Here is a 23,568-nt window from a genome sequence, read left to right as displayed (position 1 = left end):
TCCGCGGTCCTGCCCTTCCGCCGTCGCCGCGTTTGCTCGGCGACGCCCCCAGTCGCCGGATGTGGTTTCCTGTCGCCGGGTGTGGTCTCCGCCCCCGCTCGCTAGGCTGGCATGCCTCGGCGCGCAAGGCTGCAAGCCTCTCGGGCTTCGTTGCTGCGTCCAGCGGGCGCGGGGGCAGAGGGCCGTGAGCAGCTGGGCCTGGGAGGGATGGGGTCTCCGGGTGTAGGGCTGAGCCGGGACGGGGGCGCCTCTCTTCTTCCCCTCCCGGAGCGCGGTGACCCCCAGGCCGTCCAGGAGCAGCCCCGTTTCCTCACGCCAGGCTGCTGCCTTCGGCGGGCTGTCCGTAGCGGTCAGAGCGGCGGCCCCGCGCCAACCTGCCGAGACTCGGTTCGGCGTGGACCCGCCCCGCGTCTCGCGTGTCTTCAAATTGCAGCTCCTGATGTACCCTCGGTTGCCGGTTCCCCTGGAGAGGGAGTTACAGAAGGCTTGGGAGGGAGCGGGAGACACCTGGAGCGGCCGTGACTGACCTCAGCGGTGGGGGTCAGGAAGAGCTCGTTCGGCGGGAGGGCCCTGAGAGTTTCCCCAGACCCGGGAACAGGTCGGTCTTGCTCGAATAAAGGTTACCGGCTGGGAATGGAGCGGGGAGGCTGGATCTTGGCCGCGGCAGGGTCAGACTGGGCTGCTGAGATACTGAGGGTCAGGCTACCGAGTTAGAGAAGAGGGTTGGGGCTACATAAATAGATCCGTGCCAGCAGAGAGGCCACAGCCACACGGGGACCTCTATGGAGAGGCTACATAGGCTCCAGGGCCTGTGCGTGGCTAGGGACTGCGGCTTCTCTGTACTTCCTGCCTGCCATCTTTGCAGACGGGCTGTCCACTGCCTTCTTACTGAGGATGGGGGCTATGTGTGGGCGGTTAAGGGGTCTGCAGGTGATGGAGATCCTGGAGCTTCCTGGGAGATGTGGGGGAGGCTGACGCTTGGATCAGTCATGAGGGATCAGGGACCCTGAACATGGAAGGTCAAGTGCCCTATAAGATGGGATGACAGGTGCATCAGTCAAGTCACTCTCTTCAGTGGGTGGTCAGGCATCCTGTGATGTGGGACACTGATGCTGGCTTTGGGTCAGATCACCTGTGGTTGTGTGTTCATAGCTCAGGAGTCTTTAATACGCAGGAGGCAAACCCTGGTCAGGTCATCAGTGATGAATGGCAGGCTGTTGATGGTGGCTGTCACATCTCTTGCTTCCTCCAGGAATCCGTCTGCAGGAACCAGCTTCCTGACCAGCAGCACCAGCAGCCCACTCATTCCTGCAACCCTTGTATCTGGCCAACCTCCCCTGCAATAGGACTCCCAGTGACTCTCAGTTGCCTCTGATCAGTGACCCCATCACTGACCCTGACCAAGGACTCATCAGCAACCTTGACAGATGTCCAAAGTCATGACCAATGACAGGACTGATTTTGATAAGTTCTCACTAGTGGCCCATCAAATATATGGATCAACATTCTATAGCCCAGTAATGACGGATCAGAGGCCCATCGGTTATTTAGACCAAGTCCCTATTAGTGACTTCTATCAAATTTCCATTGATGGTCTTGACCAAAGTCCAATGACCCATGAATAACTGATCAATATCCTCCCTAGTGATCCTTCAGAGATTCTGGCCTGTGTTTTCCATCAATAACCGAGATCGATGACCAATTAGTATCCTGCCTGTACCTGCTCTGGTTTCTGGGTAACAATGAATTCATGAATAGACTCTAGTTTATCCAAGGTACCCTCATGTACCCCATTATCACATCTGTTGCTAACGTATACAGGCTGGGCAAGGATGCTGAGTACACCTGCAAAGTCACCTCCCCACCCCCATATTTCTCCTCACCATCCCTGGTTAGGCCTCAGCTGGAGTTAAGCATTTACTGGTTTTTCCAGTAATTATGTATAGATGTGAGAGTTAGACTATAAAGAAAGCTGAGCACTGAAGAATTGATGTTTTTGAGCTGTGGTGTTGGAGACGACTTTTGAGAGTCCCTTAGACAGCTAGGGGATCAGAGCAGTCAATCCTAAAGGAAATCAGTCCTGAATATTCATTGGAAGGACTGATGAAGCTGAAGCTCCAATACTTTGGCCATCTGATGCGAAGAGCAGACTCATTGGAAAAGACCCTGATGCCGGGAAAGATTGAAGGTGAGAGGAGAAGGGGACGGCAGAGGATGAGATGGTTGGATGGCATCACCGACTCGATAGACATGAGTTTGAGTAGGCTTTGGGACTTGGTGATGGACGGGGAAGCCTGTCATGCTGCAGTCCATGGGTTTACAGAGTTGAACACGACTGAGTGACTGAACTGAAGCTGAACTGAGCAGTGTAGTGGGTGTCCAGCTGAAGAGGGAACGGAAAATAAACTGTCCTCGTGCCTATTGCTAGGGTCACAAGTCTGGGGGGTGGAGGGAGAGGAGTACCCAACTCTTCTCTTGGGAGTCCTGTCTGGGGAACTGAAGAAGAAGCCGAATAACTTGGTCGTGTTATTGGGGGCTGACGTGAAGGAAGAGTCAGTCTCTGTCCTGGGGAGTGAGACGCCTGGGTCCTGCCTTTGAGGGCTCTGTCTGGGCCAGGCTTAGGTCAGGAGCTGCTGGTGGTGGGTCGCCTCTTTGAGGGCAGAGGCTCTGGCCTGGAGAGGGAAGTTTCTGTCAGCCTTGCAGCCACAGCCAGCCAGGGCAAGTGCCAGGACTCTGCCGCAGTTGTCCCCAGGCTATTGGCACCAGGCTTCTGGTCATGCCAGCTGCTGCCCAGACTTGGCCAGAGCTGGGGTCAGCACCACAATCTCTACCAGATGGCCAAGAGCATGGCCCCTAGGCATGGGTAGTAAGGTGGTGTGAGCAGCACAGAGGGGTGTTCCTACAGCAATGGGTTATCCTCAGTGTCAGTGACAGTGGTGGGGCGCTGCAGCGTCCCTGGGGGCAGGAAATTTCTGGGCGTGACCTCTGTGTCAAGGAGTGGCCACCCCTCCCCACACACGGATTTGTGCGCCCTGCGTGCCCAGTCCAGGACAGCACATGAGAAGCCCTTTATGTCTTCTTGCTTCAGGTGGATCAGCCCCGGCAGCTGCTTGGACTCTGGCTCCCTCCTCGGGACTGGTCAGCAGGCGCGGGAGGGGCAGATGGGGTCAGGGGGCCTGGGGTCACTGGGGCTGCTACTACTCTGGGCTGCGACACACACCTGGTACCTGTCGCCGCCCTCCGTCCGTGTCGCTGACGCCAAGTGCACGTGTCCCGACCCGGGTCCCCTTTCTCTCCTGTGTCTGCCTCTCAGTCTCGTGTCCCGTGTCCGAGTTGGGTACGCCTCTCCCTCCATCTCCCAGGCTTGGGACCCCAGCAGTAGGAACCGGGACAGTTTATTTTCCGTTCCCTTTTCAGCTGAACCCCTGGCCTCGGCCTCACTACCTGACCCTGGGCAGAACCTGTCCTGTTCCGTGGCCCTCGCCCGTTCTTTTCGGAGCCCAGTCGCTTCTGCCTGGTCTTGCAGCGGGTAAGAGCCTTGGGACTGCTCACTGCGCCTGAGCCGCGGAGGGGCGGGGCCCCCGACAAGCGGGGCTCTGGGCCAATCGCCGCCTCGGGGGGGGCGGGAGGACTGGCGCACTTCTGTCCTGACCAATCGCGAGGGCCTGCGGGAGCCTGGACTCCGCCCGCCCGCCCGCCAGCCGCCGAGAGCGCAGAGAGGCCGACACGCTGTTGGTTCCAGAGGCTTTAAGAAACATCTGCGGGACAGCGCCCGCCCAGCGGGTCATCGTCCGCGTTGGTCATCATCGGGGCCAGGTAGTCCGAGTGCCGGATCCCGAAGGTCCAGCCGCGAGGCTTCCGGTGCTGCGGACCCAGGAGACGTCGCTGGCCTAGTGCTGTCAGCAGGCCTTGGGCTCCCGGCCCCCAAGCTCGCCACTCTGACTCTCTATCCCGACCCGGGCCCCTTTACCCCGCCTCCGACCCTTGACCCTGAACTGCAGACCACCTGGTCCACGTTGTAGGCTGCAGGGCCGGGATTCTGGGTGTTGCCTTGGGAGAGCGAAGTCCGCGCCAGCATCGAGAACTGGGGGGCCCGGGGCTTGTAGACCCCAGGGTTCACCACGTGGTAGGCGCAGGGCCCCGGGGTCTGCGTGGGGTGGGGGCAGGAGAGCTGTGTCCAGCTTCCAGGGCTGCCGACCGCCGACCCCTCGCCGCGCCGTGCGGGCATCGCCCCCCACCTTGCTGAGGTCCTCGCAGAAGCTGCCCACCGCGCTGCGGCCGTAGATGGAGTAAGTCGGCGCCGACACTTTGCCGACTACGCGCGGGCCCAGGAGTGAGGGCATAGTGTAGGTCCCGGGGCCTGCGGGGGCCAGCGAGGGTGGGTCTTTGCGGACTAGCCGTTGTTCTCGCCGCTGCCCGTGCAGGGTGGGCCTTCTTGGGCTCACCTGGGGTTTGCGACTCCAGGCGGAGGCCCCAGTTTCGGGGAGCGATGGTGTGCCGAGGCGCGCTGGGGTACGCTGCATTCCCGGCTCGCTCCGGGAAGTACCTGCCTGGGGGAAGGACCGGGGCGTGGGCCAGAACTGGGTTGGGGACCTAGTCGGGACCCGCGCCGGAGTCCAGGGATTAGGGGGAATCCGAGCCACGATTTGTCAAAGCCCAGTGAGGCTTGGAGCTGTTTTGAGGTCCGGGGCGGGGGGCGGGGGGGGGGGGGGGGATGCTGAATTTGGAATGTTAGTGTGCCCAAGGGGGACTAGGTTGGGGGGGGGGGTGGGGGGCGGCTCCCGAAGGGAGGCAGCTAGGCTTTCGGGAGGCCAGGGCCCCAGGTTCCTGACCGGGTCCGGGAGTGAGGAAGGGCGCTGCGTGCCGCGGGCGGCCGAAGATGGAGTACGCGGGGGCGCTGTCGAGACCGCGCACGGTCATGCGAGCGGGCACCAGGTGGCCAGGCCCGGGGCCGCACGATGTCTGCTGTGTCGGGAGGCGCGCGCCGAAGGTGAAGGCCGGGGCGCGGGGCCGCGAAGGGTCGTGCAGGATGTAGCCTGCCGGGCGCCCCAGCATCACCAGGGGCCGGCCGCTCCCCTGCCGGGCAGCCCCCGCCGGCTCCCCGCCCCCGGCCCGCCGCTGGTACCGGTGCTGGGTGGTAGCTTGTACTTGGGCCCCGGGCCGCTGTAGAGGGCTCCGATGGGGCCGCGGGGCCGGTGCGGCCGCCACGGGCCGACCCAGACGTCCGAGCCCATGGCGCGGTGGGAGCGCTTGCGGCCGTCAACACCTGCGGACAAAAGGTGGCGGCCCCGGCCCCTCCGCCCGGGCTCCGAGGACGCACTCCCGATTCCCTCCAGATGGGCCCGACTCCGGGACGGGGGAGCGCTTATCCCAGGTGCGGAGAAACAAACGGCAGCTTTCCTGACTTCAGAGTGGCGCGGGGCAAGGACAGCTTCGAGGCCATCTCCCATCCCCCAGCCCCAAAATGAGTTTAGCAGGGGTGTATGTGTGCGCACCAACTTTGGTCCCTGCACTGCGAGAGTGGAATTCCCAGGGGTTCCGGAGAACTGAGATATTTTAGGAACATTGGGGGAGGATAATGGGGCGAGGGGGAGGGGGGGGCCTGCTACCCGAGGGGGGTCCAAAGTGGATGCACTGACCTGTTCCTGTGTCTCCTGGCTGGGAAGGCAAGGTGGGGAGTCTGGATCCCCACCGCTGCAGGGCGCAACTCCCAGACCCCATTGTGTCCAGGTCGCGCCTCCTGGCAACCGGACTGACCGCCCCACCTGGCCCCGCCCCCAGCCTCTCCTCCTTGGAGTCCATGGCAGCGGCAGGCGTCCTGCAGGCTGGGCCAGGGACCAGAGCTCGGTCCACAACCCTTCCCCAGCCTTCAGTCCTCCCATCCCGGAAATAAGTCTGCAGACAAGAAACAAGTGCGTGAATGAAGAAATCGAGCTTAATTTAATTGCTATGTGTAGCGAGAACTTTGCCTGTATTTAAACACGTGGAATGCAAAAGCAATCATGTACTGGGCCACAAAAAAGCCCAATACAATTAGTAGATATAAACTATTATATATAGGATGGATAAGCACAAGGTCCTTCTAGATAGCCCAGGGAGCCATATTCAATATCCTGTGTTAAACCATAATGGAATATAAAAAAAAAAAAAAAAGAATATATGTGTGTAATTGAGTCACTTTGCTATAAGGCAGAGATTGGCACATTGTAAATCAACTATACTTCAATTAAAAAAAAAAAGGCCATACAAGGTGAATAAATAGATATGATAGGACACATGATTTGATCACAATTCAAAACAATTCTAAGCAAACAGTATAAATATTTTAAAAAATGGTTAGATATTTAGAAATTAACAAATTCTCTTTGAAAGCTAGCAGCCAGGAGTGCCGAGGGAGCCAGAGGGCTGTGGCCCTTGCCGGGGACCCTCCAGCAGGCCCAGGGGGATGAAAGTGGCTCGAAGTCCAGCACGTGCATATTGAAGCACATTAAGGATTTAATATGTAGCACAGGAGCAGTTAATGCCAAAATGCAGGCAGTGGTTGATGCACATTCAGTGAGTGGGCGTTTGCCCTTCTCCTGCCGCAGAGGTGGCAGAAGTTAGTTGAAGGTGTTGGTCAATGAGGGAAAAGTGAAAGTGAGCACCACCAAGAGCTGACCTAGAACAAGGACTCCAAGGAGTTTCAAATGCTGCTGTGATTATGCAGGTTCCAGAGAGAACTGCTGAGGCAGGAAGACATTCCAGTCAAGACCAACAAACCATCACCTTATACAGTCATCTCCCTTTAAGCCTCTGGCACTAAAAACACCACCTCCTGTGCTTACGCTAAGTGAAAGACAGCTATATTTTCTGAATTTAGAAAGACCTCCTCCAAACCCTCAGAAATCTGTGCAGTTGGTAAGCTAAAAAGAGATCGCTTTAGGAGAGAAAATGTGATGTGTGCGTGATAAGTGACTTCAGTGGTGTCTGACTCTTTGTGAACCTATGAACTGTAGCCCACCAGGCTCCTCTGTCCATGGGATTCTCCAGGCAAGACTGGAGTGGGTTGCCATGCCCTTCTCCAAGAGATCTTTCTGACCCAGGGATTGAACCCACATCTCTTAAACATCTCCTGCATTGGCAGGCAGGTTCTTTACCACTAGCACCACCCAGGAAGCCCACAAAAGAAAATGCTGTTGGCCGAAATTGACAGCTGGTCAGAACTGACTCCATACCTGTGTTGCGTGGTGGGTCTGCTGCTGCCACTTCTGATCCACATCTTGACAAGGTCAGGTGTGGCATTTCAAATATAGATAGAACAACTAGAGGAACTTTGGATGATATAACTCTTGTAGATACAGCTTCATTAAGACGGCATAAACTAAATAGATCTACAACTTCTGGAAGAGGAGAACAAAGGCCTGCTAAAAGAGAAATGGTCATGTATCCAATTACTGTAGTATTCTGGCTGCTTAAGAGCTGGCTCTGGTTTTGCTACTCAAGGTGACCTCAACTCTCAAAAAATACTGTCTCAAGAGCTGGAAATATGGAGAATTTGTAAACGTCTTTGTTTTTGTCTTTGCATTGTATGTTGATTTACAGCCCACACCTTGAAGATGTATTTCTCTCAGAAAGGAGGGGAGAACGACTTGTATTTGCAGAAGTAAAGGTATATTCTGTCTCTTGACTGTATTTATACCTTTAACCAGTTCTGCCATAACACCTACTTAAAATTCTCCCTTTGCATGTTTTGTAAATAGGATCTAGGTTTTTAAAAAAAATTTTAAGGGATTATTTTTTGCCTCATCAGTTTGCACAACTAATTCTATGAGTGGGAGAGAAAGTGTATAGAAAATGGATTTACAGAAGTGCCTGTCTGTAAAGGAATAATAGCGCTTTCTTTTGTCCTGTTTCTCAAACACTATGAAACAATTTAGTTAACAGACATTTTTGCATCCACATTTCAACATTAATACTCCTGAAGTCATGGTCTGCTGTCATATTTAATGAAATCAAGCCATCTTGTGTTTCATGATCACCTTAAAGTAATTTCTAACATTTTGAGCAGTTTATGTAACATGGGCAAAATGTGCTTTTTAATTTTTATTTTAGTTTTGCAGATGGTTTTCTATAAGGTACATTTTTACTAAGTCCATGTGTGAATGATTAATGATTTAAAAAGTTACAGAATAAAATACAAATATAGTGTATTTAATAAACTGTTAACCTAAACAAAAATCCAAAATCAGTGAGATAGAAAACTAAGAGTAGCTGTGAGGTTTCTGTTTTTAAAAGCTGCAGGGTTTCTGTTTAATATTCTTGAGAAGCTGAGGAAGGCCAGTTTCTTGAGGCTGATGAAATGGGACTGCTGACAAAAACCGTTAAACTCTCAAATAAAAAAGATGAGAGGACACAAGTGTAGCCTGCACAGAGACACACTAAATTTTTCTATAATACTTCAATTTAAAATTTTTAAAATAAATTATTTTGTTTCCTTCAGAAAGATACTCCCAAGTGTAATTTCTGCATCATATGTTCTATTTTTAATTTCTTGAGGAAATGGTACTGTTTCCCATCCTGGCCACACCAGCTTACATTCCTCCAACAGTGCACAAGCGCTCCTTTTTCTCCACATTCTTGCCAACTCTTTTATTATTTCTTGTCTTTTTGATAAATCATTCTGACAGGTGTGAGGTAATATTGTGGATCTGATTTGCATTTCCCTGATGATGTATGATGTTGAGTGTCTTTTCAGGTTTCTGCTGGCCATCTGTGTATCTTTTTTGAAAAATGTTTCTTCAGGTCTTTTGCATGTTTTTCCTTATTTTTTCTTTTCTTTTTTAAAAAAATTGAAGTATAGTTGATTTACAGTATTATAGTAGCTTCAGGTGTATGGCATAGATATTCAATATTTTCCTGCCCATTTAAAAATTTTTTTGATATTGTACAAGCTGTTTATATATTTTGGATATGAATTCCTTATTGGTTATATGGACTTCCCTTATGGCTCAGGTGGTAAAGAATCTGCCTGCAATACAGGAGACCTGGGTTCAATCCCTGGGTTGGGAAGAAACCTGGAGACGGGAAAGGCTACCCCTCCACTATTCTGGCCTGGAGAACTCCATGGACTGTAGAGGCCAGGGGGTCACAAAGAGTCTGACGCGACTGAGCGACTTTCACTCACTTGGTGATGTTATTTGCAGATATTTTCTCCCATTCAGTATGTTGTCTTTTTTATTTGTTTAAATTTCACTGGGGTATAATTTACAATGTGTTAGTTTCAGGCATACAGCAGAGTGAACCTGCTATACAAATGCATGCATCCATTCTTTCTAAGACCCTTTCCCATATGGGCCACTGCAGAGTGCGGAGTAGAGTTCCCTGTGCTATATAGTGGGTTCTTATTTGTCACCTGTTTATATGATATAGTGGGTTCTTGTCACCTGTTTTATATGATATAGTGGGTTCTTATTTGTCACCTGTTTTATATGTATAGTGGGTTCTTATTTGTTGCCTGTTTTATATGATATAGTGGGTTCTTATTTGTCACCGTCTTATATGATATAGTACTGCTTATCGCTTCCCAGGTGGCTCTAGTGGGAAAGAACCCACCTGCCAGTGCAGGAGACATAGGAGACTCGGGTACCACCCCTGGGTCGGGAAGATCTCCTGGAGGAGGGCATGGCAACCCACTCCAGTACTCTGGCCTGGAGAATCCCATGGACAGGGGAGCCTGGTGGATTACAGTCTATAGGTCACAAAGACTTGGACAGGACTGAAGCGATTTAGTGGCAGTGAATGTGAAGTGACACTTCATTGTTGTGTGTGTATGTGTTTTAATTGAAGTCAATTAGTTCAGTTCAGTTGCTCAGTCATGTCCGACTCATTTTGACCCCAGGGACTGCAGCACACCAGGCTTCCCTGTCCATCACCAACCCCCAGAGCCTGCTCAAACTCATGTCTGTCAAGTCAGTGATAACATCCAACCATTTCATCCTCTGATGTCCCCTTCTCCTCCTACCTTCAGTCTTTCCCAGAATCCGGGTCTTTTCTAATGAGTCAGTCTTCACATTAGGTGGCCAAAGTAGTGGAGCTTCAACTTCTGCATCAGTCCTTCTAATGAATATTGAGGACTGATTTCCTTTAGGATGGACTGGTTGGATCTCCTTGCAGCCCAAGGAACTCTCAAGAGTCTTCTCCAACACCACAGTTCAAAAGCATCAATTCTGCGATGCTCACCTTTCTTTATGGTCCAACTGTCACATCCATACTTGACTACTGGAAAAACCATGGCTTTGACTAGATGGACCTTTTTCAGCAAAGTAACATCTCTGACTTTGAATATGCTGTCTAGGTTTGTCATAGGTATTCTTCCAAGGAGCAAGAGTCTTAATTTCATGGCTGCAATCACCATCTGCAGTGATATTGGAGCCCCCCAAAATAAAGTCTGTCACTGTTTAAATTGTGTCCTTAAATTGTGTCCTCACCTCATTGAGATGGGCTCAATAAAGGACAGAAATGGTAGGGACCTAACAGAAGCAGAAGATATTAAGAAGAGGTGGCAAGAATACACAGAAGAACTGCACGAAAAAGATCTTCATGACCCAGATAATCACGATGGTGTGATCACTCACCTAGAGCCAGACATCCTGGAATGAGAAGTCAAGTGGGCCTTAGGAAGCATTACTACAAACAAAGCTAGTGGAGGTGATGGAATTCCAGTTGAGCTCTTTCAAATCCTGAAAGATGATGCTGTGAAAGTGCTGCACTCAATATGCCAGCAAATATGGAAAACCCAGCAGTGGCCACAGGACTGGAAAAGGTCAGTTTTCATTCCAATCCCAAAGGAAAAGGCAATGCCAAAGAATGTTCAAACTACTGCACAATTGCACTCATCTCACATGCCGGCAAAGTAAGGCTCAAAATTCTCCAAGCCAGGCTTCAACAGTACGTGAACTGAGAACTTCCAGATGTTCGAGCTGGATTTAGAAAGGGCAGAGGAACCAGAGATCAAATTGCCAACATTCGTTGTATCTTAGAAAAAGCAGGAGAGTTCCAGAAAAACATCTATTTCTGCTTTATTGACTACGCCAAAGCCTTTGACTGTGTGGATCACAACAAACTGTGGAACATTCTGAAAGAGATGGGAATACCAGACCATCTCACCTGCCTCCTGAGAAATCTGTATGCAGGTCATGAAGCAACAGTTAGAACTGGACATGGAACAATGGACTGGTTCCAAATTGGGAAAGGAGTACAACAAGGCTATATATTGTCACCCTGCTTACTTAAGTTCTATGCTGAGTACATCATGTGAAATGCTGGGCTGGAGGAAGCATAAGCTGAAATCAAGATTGCTGAGAGAAATATCAGTAACCTCAGATATGCAGATAACACCACCCTTATGGCAGAAAGTGAAGAAGAACTGAAGAGCCTCTTGATGAAAGTGAAAGAGGAGAGTGAAAAAATTGGCTTAAAACTCAAAACATTCAAAAAATGAAGGTCATGGCATTTGGTCCCATCACTTCATGGCAGATAGATGGGGAAAGAGTGGAAACTAGTGGCTGACTTTATTCTTCTGGGCTCCAGAATCACTGCAGATGGTGATTGCAGCAATGAAATTAAAAGAGGCTTGCTCCTTGGAAGGATGGTTATAACCAACCTAGACAGCATATCAAAAAGCAGAGACATTATTTTGCCAACAAAGGTCCGCCTAGTCAAGGCTATGGTTTTTCCACTGGTCATGTATGGATGTGAGAGTTGGATTATAAAGAAAGCTGAGCGCCGAAGAATTGAGGCTTTTGAACTGTGGTGTTGGAGGAGACTCTTGAGAGTCCCTTGGACTGCAAGGAGATCCAACCAGTCCATCCTAAAGGAGGTCAGTCCTGGGTGTTCATTGGAGGGACTGATGCTGAAGCTGAAACTCCAATACTTTGGCCACCTGATGCGAAGAGTTGACTCATTGGAAAAGACCCTGATGCTGGGAGGGATTGGGGGCAGGAGGAGAAGGGGATGACAGGGGATGAGATGGCTGGATGGCATCACCAACTCGATGGACATGAGTTTGAGTAAACTCCGGGAGTTGGTGATGGAGAGGGAGGCCTGGCGTGCTGCGGTTCATGGGATCGCAAAGAGCCGGACATGACTGAGTGACTGAACTGAACTCAACTGAGTGCAGCACTTTCACAGCATCATCTTTCAGGATTTGAAATAGCTCAGTTGGAATCACCTCCACTAGCTTTGTTTGTAGTGATGCTTCCTAAGGCCCACTTTGCACTCAAGATGTCTAGGCTCTAGGTGAGTGATCATACCATCATTGTTGTCTGGGCCATGAAGATCTTTTTTGTATAGTTCTTCTGTGTATTCTTGCCACCTTTTAATATCTTCTGCTCCTGTTAGGTCCATACCATTTCTGTCCTTTATTTTTGCCCATCTTTGCATTAAATGTTCTCTTGGTATCTTTAATTTTCTTGAAGAGATCTCTAGTCTTTCCCATTCAATTGTTTTCCTCTATTTCTTTGCATTGATCACTTAGGAAGGCTTTCTTATCTCTCCTTGCTATTCTTTGTAACTCTGCATTCAAATGGATGTATCTTTCCTTTTCTCCTTTTGCCTTTAGCTTGCCTTTGCCTTTAGCTTCTCTTCTTTTCTCAGCTATTTGTAAGGCCTCGTCAGACCACCATTTTGCCTTCTTGCATTTCTTCTTCTTGGAGATGGTCTTGATCACTGCCTCCTGTACAATGTTACAAACCTCTGTCTGTAGTTCTTCAGGCACTCTGTCTATAGATTTAGTCCCTTGAACCTATTTGTCACTGCTACTGTATAATTGTAAGGGATTTGATTTAGATCATACCTGAATGTTCTAGTGGTTTACCCTACTAGAATGGTTCTATGAAGACCTACAAGACCTAGAACTAACACCAAAAAAAGATGTTCTTTTCATTATAGGGGACTGGAATGCAAAAGTAGGAAGTCAAGAGACACCCGGAGTAACAGGCAATTTTGGCCTTGGTGTACAAAATGAAGCAGGGCAAAGGCTAACAGAGTTTTGCCAAGAGAACGCACTGGTCATAGCAAACACCCTCTTCCAACAACACAAAAGAAGACTCTACACATGGACATCACCAAATGGTCAACACCGAAATCAGATGATTATAGTCTTTGCAGCAGAAGATGGAGAAACTCTATACAGTCAGCAAAATCATGACCAGCAGCTGACCGTGGCTCAGATCATGAGCTCCTTATTGCCAAATTCAGACTGAAATTGAAGAAAGTAGGGAAAACCACTAGACCATTCAGGTATGACCTGGATCAAATCCCTTACAATCACACAGTGGAAGTTACAAATGGATTCAAGAGATTACATCTGATAGACAGAGTGCCTGAAGAATTATGGATGGAGGTTCTTGACATTGTACAGGAGGTGAGTTCAGAACCAGCCCTGAGAAAAAGAGCTGAAGTATACTGATTTACAGTACTGTGTTAGTTTCAGGTGTGCACAAGGTTATTTCGTTATACCGATGTGTGTATACATGTTTTTCAGATTCTTTCCCCTTAGTGGTTATTACAAAATACTGAGCATAGTTTTACATGCTATACAGCTGTTCAGTTGTTCAGTCTTGTCTGACTCTTTGCAGCCCTGTAGACTGCAGCACGCCAGGCTTCCATGTCCACCACCAGCTCCTGGAGCTTGCTTAAACTCATGTCCATTGAGTTGGTGATGCCATCCAACCATCTTGTCCTCTGTCGTCCCCTTCTCCTGACTTCAATCTTTCCCAGCATCAGGGTCTTTTCTAGTGAGTCGTCTCTTCGGATCAGGTGGCCAAAGTATTGGAGCTTCAGCTTTAGCGTCAGTCCTTCCAATGAGTATTCCGGGTTGATCTCCTTTAGGATCGACTGGTTTGATTTCCTTGCAGTGCTGTACAGTAGGTCCTTTTTATCTAGTTAAGTCTGGATTGGAATATAATTGCTCTACTGTGTTGTGTTAGCTTTTTGTTGTGTAACATTGTGAATCAGCCATATGCATACATATATCCCTCCCTTTGAGCTGCCCTTCCACACCATGGGATATCACTCAGTCATAAAAAGGGATGAAACTGGGTTAGTTGATAGGTACAGCTGCTTATCTATTTTATGTATAGTAGTGTGTATATATTACCCCTAACTCCTAATCCCCCCCTTCCCCTTTGGTAACCAGAAGTTTCTCTATCAATGAATCTATTTCTGTTTCATATGTAAATTCATTTGCAACATTTTTAAATAAAGATTCCATATATGAGCAAAGTCATATGACATTTGCCTTTCTCTGTGTGGTTTACTTCACTTAGTATTGTCATCTCTAGGTCCACCCATTTTTTTTTTTTTTTTTTGGCTATGTTGCACAGCTCTCAGGATTCCAGTTCCTTGACAAGGGCCACAGCATGAAAGCGCCAATTCCTAACCACCAGACCACAAGGGAACGCCTTAGGTTCATCCACGTTACTGCAAATCACATTATTTTATTCATTTTATGACTCAGCAGTATTCCATTGTATATATGTACCACATCTTTTTGATCCATCCCTCTGTCAATGGACATTTAGGCTGCTTCCATGTCTTGGCTGCTGTAAATAGTGCTGCCATGAACAGTTTTGCTGTTTAGTCACTAAGTCATGTCCGACTCTTTTGTGACCCGAAGAACTGTAGCCCACCAGGCTCCTCTGTCCCAGGGGCTTCCCAGGCAAGCATACTGGAGTGGGTTGCCACTTCCTTCTCCAGGAGATCTTCCTGACCCACGGGAAGAATCTGCATCTTTTACATCGGCAGGTGGATTCTTTACCACTGAGCCACCTGGGAAGCCTGCCATGAACATCAGAAGTGAAGTGAAGTGATAGTTGCTTAGTCACGTCTGACTCTTTGTGACCCCATGAACTGTAGACCACCAGGCTCCTCTTTCCATGGGATTCTCCAGGCAAGAATACTGGAGTGGGTTGCCATTCCTTTCTCCAGGGGATCTTCCTGACCCAGGGATCAAACCCAAGCCTCCCACACTGCAAGCAGATTCTTTACCATCTGAGCCATGACGGGAGCCCTGTGCACATCAGGCTGCATGTATATTTTTGATTTAGAGTTTTCTTCAGATATATGTCCAGGGGTGGGATTGCAGGATCATATGATAGATCTATTTTTGTTTTTTTAAGGAAGCTCCATACTTTTCTCCATAGTGGCTGCATGAATTTACACTCCCATCAACAGCGTGGGAGGGTTCTCTCTTCTTACCCTCCCCAGTATTTATCGCTTGTGGACTTTTTTTTAAGACTTATTTATTTATATTTGGCAGCTCTGGGTCTGCAGTGGCTTTCTCTTGTTGTAAGACTGCTCTTTGTCACGGTGCTCGGGCTTCTCTCTGTCGTGGCTTCTGTTGCTGCGGAACAGGGCTCAGTAGTTGTGGCCAACGGGCTTAGTTGCTCTGCATCACATGGGATCTTCCTGGGTCAGGGACTGAACCCATGTACCTTGCCTTGGTAGGCAGGTCCTTAACCACTGGACTGTCAGGGAAGCCTTACTTATGGACTTTTTGACAGTGGCCATTCTGACCAGTGTTGCACTTCTATACACTAACAACAAACTCTCAGAAAGAGAAATTAGGGAAACAATCCCATTTATCACTGCATCAAAGAGAATAAAATACCTGGGAGTAGCCCCCTGGTGGCTCAGATGGTAAAGAGTCTGCCTGCAGTGCAGGAGACCCGGGTTTGATCCCTGGGTTGGGAAGATCCCCTGGAGAAGGAAATGGCAACCCACTGCAATATTCTTGCCTGGGAAATCCCACGGATGGAGGAGCCTGGCAGGTACAGTCCATGGGGTCGCAAAGAGTCGGACACGATTGAGCGACTTCACTTTCATTTTCAAGGAGGCAAAAGACCTGTACTGTGAAAACTAGAAGATATTGATGAAAGAAATTAAAGTTGACAGAAAGAGATGGAAAGATATGTGTTCTTGATTAGAAGAATTAATATTGGTAAAATGACAACACTACCCAAGGCAATCTACAGATTCAGTGCAATCCCTATCAAATACTAATGGCATTTTTTTTTTTCAGACTTGGAAAAAAAAAAAATCTGTGTGGAAACATGTTCTCTTCATCACTCTCATACTGTTGAATGCTTATGTGTTTAATTTTTCCATTACAAATAACATTGTGTTATCTTTTTTTTTTTTTTGCATAAACATTTCTCCCACTCAGATGGATTCCTTAAGAGGTATACCCTGTTGGGTATGACTCTTAAATCTGAGATTTATATTTTCAAAGCCTTAAGTGCTATTCTAGATTTATTTATAGGTATATACTCTTAACATAAACATATATGATATTATGGGTTTCCAGGTGGCACTAGTGTTAAAGAACCTGCCTGCCAATTAGGGCAGATAAGAGACACAGGTTCTATCCCTGGGTTGGGAAGATCCCCTGGAGAAGGGAATGGCAGCCCACTTCAGTATTCTTGCCTAGAGAATCCTATGGACAGAGGAGCCTGGCAGGCAATGGTCTATCGGGTCACAAAGCGTCAGAAACGACTTAGCACACGTGCATGCATATAAAATTCTTTGTTTTATATAATTTCTGATTAAACAATCTTTCTTGACTTTAAAAAATTCCAATAATAGAAAAATCCTACATTCAGTGGAGTTTGCTGCTCTCGACTATCTTATTTACATTAGCCGTCCATTTGTAGTTGGCTCTCCAGTGGAGTTGTGTCTTTATCTCACTAGGCTTTCCTCTAGCACGCGTTTCAGAAGGGCACCGTGTGATTCTGTGCAGGGCGCCACCCAGCGCAGTCAGGGCTCAGTGACCAGCAGTGGGGGGTCTTCCTGGGCACTGCCGTGGATCAGCTCCCATGTGGATGGATTTCCCCACTTCCCAGGCCCTCAGTGTCCATTGGTCATGGGTGTTGGCAGGCAGATGACTGCCTCCATCCCTGTTTTGTGTCATCTCTGAGGAAACAGGATCTCTGGGTCCATAGGTCCAAGTCCCTCTATTCCTTGGAGGGACTAGGTCAGGGGTCCTGCCCCAGAGGCGATGAGGAACAGAGCTCTAAGGAGGCCACTACAGGCCAGACTTGCCCGGGGCCCATTTCCTCGATCTTTATTTTTACCTCGATGGGAATCTGTGCTATTTAAGCCATGATGGCACAACCAGAACAGTTACTCACGCGTCACAATTCCTGTGGGTGACCCCATGTGCTTCTGAAGTTCTGTCACCTTTCCAGCAGTGCCACATTTTTACTGTCTCTGGAAAGATAAGAAGGCAATACTTCCACCGTTTGGAAGGTGGCATGTCTCCAGTCACTTTCCCACAGGGAGTTTCTCCTTGCAGGGCAGGGCTTGCCTTGATCTGGGTTTTGAAAACCCAGGTGTTTCCTTTACCCAGGGGAGGGGACTGGACCCTTCCTCGGGCTGTGCCTCTGGCACCTGTCCCAGGGCTCAGCACCTCGTGAAGCTGGTGTCCTAAGGCATCCCTGGTGGACAGGTCTGCTCTGACCGCAGCCTGGCGCTCAGAGGATGGCACGGTCTTCCGGTGCTGGGTGGAGAGGTGTGGTGGATACTGCATGGCCTGCACTGAGGTGCAGACGGTGGCATCATCTCCATCCTTGCAAGGTCGTTGGACCCCAAACTTAACCCAGACACAGAGCCTGGGGCCAGGACAGAGAATAAGGGTGGCACCCAGAAGACCGTCCCCCGGCCTGAGGTCCATCTTAAGGTAGGGCCCCTTCCTCCCTCTGACTGTCACTTAATATGCCCAGGGCGGGGAGGAGGGTGGAGAGGGCGGGGTGGGGAGGGGGGGTGAGACACCTGAGGCCCAGCAGGGCCCGGGCAGTGTGCCAGGGACAGGCCTTGGCCCTCTTGCCACCTGAGTCAGGGAGAGTCCTCTGCCCCCAGCAAAGGAACAAGTCCTTGTAATGAGGCGCCTGCCTTTGTCCCAGGAGCTCCAGGCTCTTTCCATGTCTAGCCCCACCCTGCAGCTGTCCTGAGATTTACTCCTTGGCCGAAGAGAGGAACAGACGGAGGAGACAAGGCTTGTCCCCTGAGCAGCCATTTGCTGCAGGGGGCCTGAGTCCTGGAGAGGAGGGAGGGGCGGGGTGAGAGGAGGCTGGAAAGACCAGGCTGATGGGGCGCTGGTGCCGGAGAGGGGTCCTGGAGGCTCCATGGCTGGCAGAGAGGGGCCTCTGGCAGTCAAGACAGCCCAGAGAGCCCAAGAGGCTCTGGGAGGTTGCAATGAGTCAGGCCAACAAAGAGGAAAACACAACTTTTGGATTTTCCAAAACAACGGTCCCATCTCTGAACTCAGGGTGGAGACGGTCCAGAGGCAGCTGGATGGAGGGAACTGAGAGCCACTCTCCCGAGCACACCTGTCCCCAGGAGCCGGGCATGGCTTCACGCCTGCATCCCACCCCGCTTCCCATCTGCCTGCGGACCAAGCTTGGGAGTCAGGACCCCCACCCCATCCCTCTCCTCAGGGAGACGCCCCACCCACCCCTCCAGAGTGGAACAGTCTTCTCGGGTTTCTGGTAACTTCATCAGGGCCTCATCGTGTTGCTGCAGCTACAGATAACATCTCCCTGTGGGTAATTCTTCCCTGGCAGAGCCCCCGAGACTGGCCCGAGCTCAGCGGAGGGACCCGGGGTGAGGGTCTGTTGGGCAGAACGCGTAGCTGGGCTGCCAGGGCAGTGCTGACGGGCACTGCCATCCGCCCCTGGAGCCCCAGAAAGAGGGAGGGGCGGGGGCGGGGCAGGATCCGGGAGGCACGAGCTCCTGGAGCTGCTGGGGGTTGTGCTGACCCCCACTCGGCCCATGCGCTTAAACGGAGGCCCACCCTCCTGGGTCTGCAGTGCGCCCGTGGGCACAGTCTCCTTAGCCAGGCAGCCCTTTGGGCGGGGCACGTCGTGGGCCCATCTGCGCGGCCCCCGGGGCCACACGGGCCTGGAGCCCCAGTGTTGCGCAGCACGTAGCTCCCAGCCTGCTGCCCGGCACCTCTCGCTGGGTCGGCGGCCCAGACCATGACCCAGAGCGCGTCAGAGGCTGGCGGCCTCGCCTGGGGTTGGGACGGGGACGCGGACGAAGACTGGGAGGGCGCCGCGCTGACCCTGCTGGCCCTGGCCGTGGTGGCCGCCACGGCGCTGGCTCTGCACTGGTTTGGCTCCACGCAGGACCAGGAGGCGGCGGGACCGGCATCCACAGCCCCCTGGCCTTTGCAGGTGGGAGCAGCTGGGCCAGCCCTGCCCCTGAAGCACAAGGTCAGTGGCGCTGTTGAGGGTCACGGCTCAGGGCGGGGGAAGCCAGGCCCTCCAGGACGTGGCCAGGGAAGTCCAGCTGCAGCGGGCGCCCAGGATCAGGAGCCCCTGGGCGGCGGAGATCTGGTTGCCGCAGCCTCCACTTCCCTTAAGACGCAGGCGGGGGAGGGGGCCGGTGGAGGGGCTGTGGGACGGCAGCGTGGTAACGCTGCTCTGGAAACCCTCCGACGTAAAGGGCAGGAGGCTCGCAGGTCGGGCTCTGCTCTCCCCAGTGGGGGCAAAGCTGAAGGGTCATCTGCGCCCCTCCTGATACACTTCACCCCCCGGGGTCCTGGCAGAGAAGTGGAGGTGCAGGGAGAGGCAGGGGGTGTCCGAGGCAAGGTCCCCGTCCACAGGGTGGGACGGGACAGCCGCCCCTGGCAACAAGGGCCGGGGTCACCTGCCTCGAGGGGGCAGAGCCCGGGCAGCCGGTGGGGGCAGGTGGACTCAGGACAGAGTGGCTGCCGCCGGCCAAAGCTGGACGCCCTGTCTCTGGGCTCTGTGGTGAGTGTGTGGGATGCTGTGGGTGCAGCCAGCAGCCTGCCCGCAGGCTCCGAGGGGCTCCTGTTCCCCCAGGAGCTGCCCCCATTGTGCAGCCTGCAGACTAGGCCCTTGATGGGTGTCTCAGAGAGGGGGCTTGGGAAAAGCAGCCCCCAAGCTGCCCGAGGCCTAGCTCTGGACTCTGGAGCCACAGCCAGTGAGAACGAGGAGGCTGCGACCCTGGCCCCCAGGGAGTCTCAGGGGTCCCCAGCCTCCATGGAAGGCTGGCCCTGGGTGAGGAGGGAGGTCCTGGTCACCGGGAGCTTCAGCCAGGCCCCGGGCCCTGTGAGCCTATCACCAGAGGGGCCACAGGGGGGACGCCCCCCCTTGTCCCTAGTGAAGGGGACCACAGAGGCCTGCACTGTGGGACAGGCTGGGGCTAATGGCTCTGGAGATCACGCTTTCTCCAGTTCAGGGCCTGGAGGGACAAAGGAGCAAGGGGGCCACGGCATTAGAGAAGGGAGAGGGTCCCTGCGAGGCCAGGCGCCCTGTGGTTCTGCAGACGTTTGTAGCTGCATCTCCTCCCTGAGCCCCTCGGCCACGACCCCGCCATGCACCCCTAAACCCCCCCCACCCCCGGGGTCCCCACCCGCAGCACACGCCTGCCCCGGTCTCCTACCTGGAGCCCCAGTTCCTCCGATTCCCTCTCCTTCAGACTCCTTGCCCCTTGGGGTGAGCCAGAGTCCTGCTGCGGGGTCCTCCTCCCCAGCGCCGACCCCTGCCCCCCTGACAGGTGCCCCTCCTGCAGCACCATCTGCTGCCCCCACCGCAGCCGCAGCCCCCGCGCCTGCTAGTGCATCAAGGCTTGCATCTCAGGAGCCCAGTGTGGTTCTCTGCAAGGACCATCAGCAGGGGCAGCTCTCAACCAGCTGGGGAAACCTTATTTCGATGGTTCTCAGGAGTCACCCCTTCCCCAGGCCAGAGAAGCCCCAAGGGAGAGCCCCAAGGGCCACTCTGAAGGGCCCCAGCCATCCGGGCGCGTCCTCACCCTCTGAGAACAGAAAGTCCGCTGCTCCCCCAGAGGAGGAAAGGCATGGTGCAGAGGGGCTGGCCACAAGGGCGGGTCCAGGGGGCCTGGAGGAAGCTGGAGCCCGGCCACAGCAGAGTCGCGCTGAGACCGAGGGGGCTGCAGCAGCAAGCCCTCCCTTAGGCCCGAGAGGGGAGAGAACCAAGGAGAAACATCCGGACCCGCTGCTGCAGGGAGCCACAGAGCCCACGGCCCCCTCACCCCCTGAGCAGACCCAGCCTGGCTCTTCACCCTCCCTGGCTACAGGGCGGGAACCCCAGCCAGTCCCGCGGCCCCGGAAACGCAGCTTGTGTGAAATGTCCCAGAGCCCCAAGCAGGAGGCCGGCGGGGCAGCCCCAGGGCAGCATCAAGGCCAGGCGACGGGGGCGGCGTCCCGCCCTTCAGGCCGCGGGCAGGGCCTCGCGGAGAAGCACGAGGAGGCCCGGAAACTCACGGTGTTTCTGCAGAGGCCGGGAGGCTGGCGGGTGGCTGAGGGGCCCCGAAAGTCCAGGGCCTCCGTGGTGGCTCTGCCGAGATGGCTGGACCTGGGCAGTTGCCTGGAGGCACTGGCCTTTGCCCAGCAGCATGAGGACCCTGGCTTGGCCCAGGAGACCTATGCCTGGATGAGCGACAATCTGCTTCACGTGCTGAGAGACCCGAGCCTCTACCGGCAGCTGAGTGGGGCTGACCGGGAGCGCATTGTGAGCCTGCGCACTGGACGCGGCCCCGCGGTGCTGGGGGCCCTGGTGCTGCCCGGCCTCTACGGGGCAAGCCGCTCTGGGCTCACACGGGACTCCCCTGCGGCGGAGGCTCTCGCCGTGGGGCCCGCGGCCCCGCCTCCCCCCGCATACCTGCACGTGTTCCACCCCCGAGAGAACGCCTGGAGGCCCCTGACCGAGGTGCCCCAGGAGGCCCCGCTGCGCGGCTGCGGCCTCTGCACTCTGCACAACTACCTGTTCCTGGCGGGGGGCATTCGTGGGTCTGGCGCCGAGGCTGTCTGCTCCAACGAGGTGTTCTGCTACAACCCTCTGACCAACATCTGGAGCCAGGTGCGGCCCATGCGGCAGGCGCGCGCCCAGCTCAAACTAGTGGCGCTGGACGGGCTGCTCTACGCCATCGGGGGCGAGTGTCTGCACAGCATGGAGAGCTACGATCCTCGTGCTGACGCCTGGACCTCCCGCGCACCCCTCCCTGCGGGCACCTTCCCCGTGGCTCACGAAGCTGTGGCCTGCCAGGGGGACATCTATGTCACTGGGGGCCATCTCTTCTACCGCCTGCTCAGGTACAGTCCCCTGAAGGATGCGTGGGACGAGTGCCCCTACAGTGCCAGCCATCGGCGGTCCAGTGACATGGTGGCTCTGGGGGGCTTCCTGTACCGCTTTGACCTTCTGCGGGGCGTGGGGGCCGCGGTGATGCGCTACAACACCGTGACGGGCTCCTGGAGCCGGGCCGCCTCCTTGCCCCTGCCCGCCCCCGCCCCGCTGCGCTGCGCTGTGCTGGGCAACACGATCTACTGCCTCAACCACCAGGTCACAGCCACCTTCACCGTCTCCGAGGGGACCGCCCAGTTCCAGGCCAAGGAGCTCCAACCTTTCCCCCTGGGGACCAAAGGGGTCCTCTGCCCATTCACCCTGACTCTGCCTGCGGTGGGCCCACTGCAGACTGCCCTCTGACTGGCTGCTCTCCAGGGAGGCCCTGGGGCAGGTCTGACAGGCGGGAGGTGCCCTGGGAGGAGGCTGCGATGCAGAACGTTCTGCTGTTCCTGGGATGACTTTCCTTCTCTGTTCTAGTAAGCCTCCTGACTCCCCCTTCCAGCCCCCCTTCCTCTGTGCCTTCTCCACCTCGGAGGCCTGGCCCCCAGCACCTGGGACCTGGTTGCTGGCATCTTACCTCCCACGGGACCCAAGCTGCTTCCTATTTAATCCTTCCCTGGCTGCCCAGGGCCTCAGCCCGCTCACCCATCTATCCTCCAGGCAGAGCCCCTCTCACAGTAACACCCACTGCCTGACCTGACCTGGGGGCTCCAGGCCAGGCAAGGAGCACTCAAGGGGGTGAGAAGGGAGACCAGAGGAGTCCCCAGGAAAGCACCCTTGTCTCTGGGACTTTCTGCCTGGCCCAAGGCCTCCGGAGTCTGGCTGGTTCTATCTTGGAACAGCTCTGAAGCCCTTTTGTCTAATTGACCTCAAGGGCTGAGAACCCCTGTCTGTGAGTGTCCTGCTGGCTGTAACCCCTGCCCAGACCCTCGCCCAGGCCGGCCAGGACCACTAAGCTCTACCCCTCTGCAGCTTGGTGCTGTCTCTCCCTCTGGTTCGGCCCCTGCAGGAGCCTGCCCCACTTTCCACCAGCCCCTCATTAGCTGTGTGGATTGGATGAGACATTTACCATGGCTTTTCTTGTCTGAAATGGGGTTGTGAGAACGTAAGGGCACACCCGAGTGCCCAGCACAGTGCCCCAGACACACAACCAAATAACTGATGTTCTCCCCGTCCTCTTTGGAACTCACTGTGGAAGGTAAATAAACCTGCCCGAATACTGGCCGCGTCCCACCTGTCTAGCTCCTTTTCTGGCTCACCCTCACTTCAGCACCCTTGGCACCGAGCACTTCTGCTTCATCAGAGCATCTGCGTCTCGCCCGTCTCGGGTGCTGTTCACAGGGCTTGAATGCAGCTGGGTGAGATAGAAAGGTTCCTGAGGTGCTTGAAAATAAGTTTAATGAGAAACAAGTTCTGTGCTCAG

General features: G+C 53.4%; 2 protein-coding genes, 1 long non-coding RNA gene and 1 pseudogene across 4 annotated transcripts; 3 read left to right on the top strand and 1 right to left on the bottom strand.

Annotated features, from left to right (window-relative positions):
• The first annotated feature begins 51 nt into the window (after positions 1-51).
• Positions 52-1,702, top strand: LOC133043426 (uncharacterized). The gene is made up of 2 exons (XR_009689698.1): positions 52-598; positions 1,253-1,702. It is a non-coding gene; the product is annotated as an uncharacterized LOC133043426 (long non-coding RNA).
• Positions 1,703-3,619: 1,917 nt separating this feature from the next.
• CIMAP1B (ciliary microtubule associated protein 1B) lies at positions 3,620-5,234 on the bottom strand. Of its 2 annotated transcripts, none has more exons than XM_061124233.1 (6): positions 5,126-5,234; positions 4,833-5,036; positions 4,446-4,550; positions 4,239-4,360; positions 3,983-4,147; positions 3,620-3,864 (listed from the first exon to the last, which is right to left on the bottom strand). In XM_061124233.1, the coding sequence occupies exons 1-6, from the start codon at positions 5,232-5,234 to the stop codon at positions 3,748-3,750; spliced, it is 822 nt and encodes a 273-aa protein (XP_060980216.1). In that variant the 3' UTR covers positions 3,620-3,747. The 2 variants fall into 2 exon arrangements, with proteins under 2 accessions (XP_060980216.1, XP_060980215.1); XM_061124232.1 differs by having other exon boundaries at positions 4,007-4,147.
• Positions 5,147-8,423, top strand: LOC133043425 (mitochondrial fission factor-like; annotated as a pseudogene).
• A 10,590-nt stretch (positions 8,424-19,013) lies between these two features.
• KLHDC7B (kelch domain containing 7B) lies at positions 19,014-22,505 on the top strand. The gene has a single exon (XM_061125621.1). It carries the CDS (start codon positions 19,014-19,016, stop codon positions 22,503-22,505), a length of 3,492 nt encoding a protein of 1,163 aa, XP_060981604.1.
• Positions 22,506-23,568: the final 1,063 nt, after the last annotated feature.

Source organism: Dama dama, chromosome 22 (genome assembly GCF_033118175.1).
Source record: "Dama dama isolate Ldn47 chromosome 22, ASM3311817v1, whole genome shotgun sequence".
Taxonomy (NCBI): domain Eukaryota; kingdom Metazoa; phylum Chordata; class Mammalia; order Artiodactyla; family Cervidae; genus Dama; species Dama dama.
This window is presented reverse-complemented; position numbering and strand designations above follow the sequence as displayed.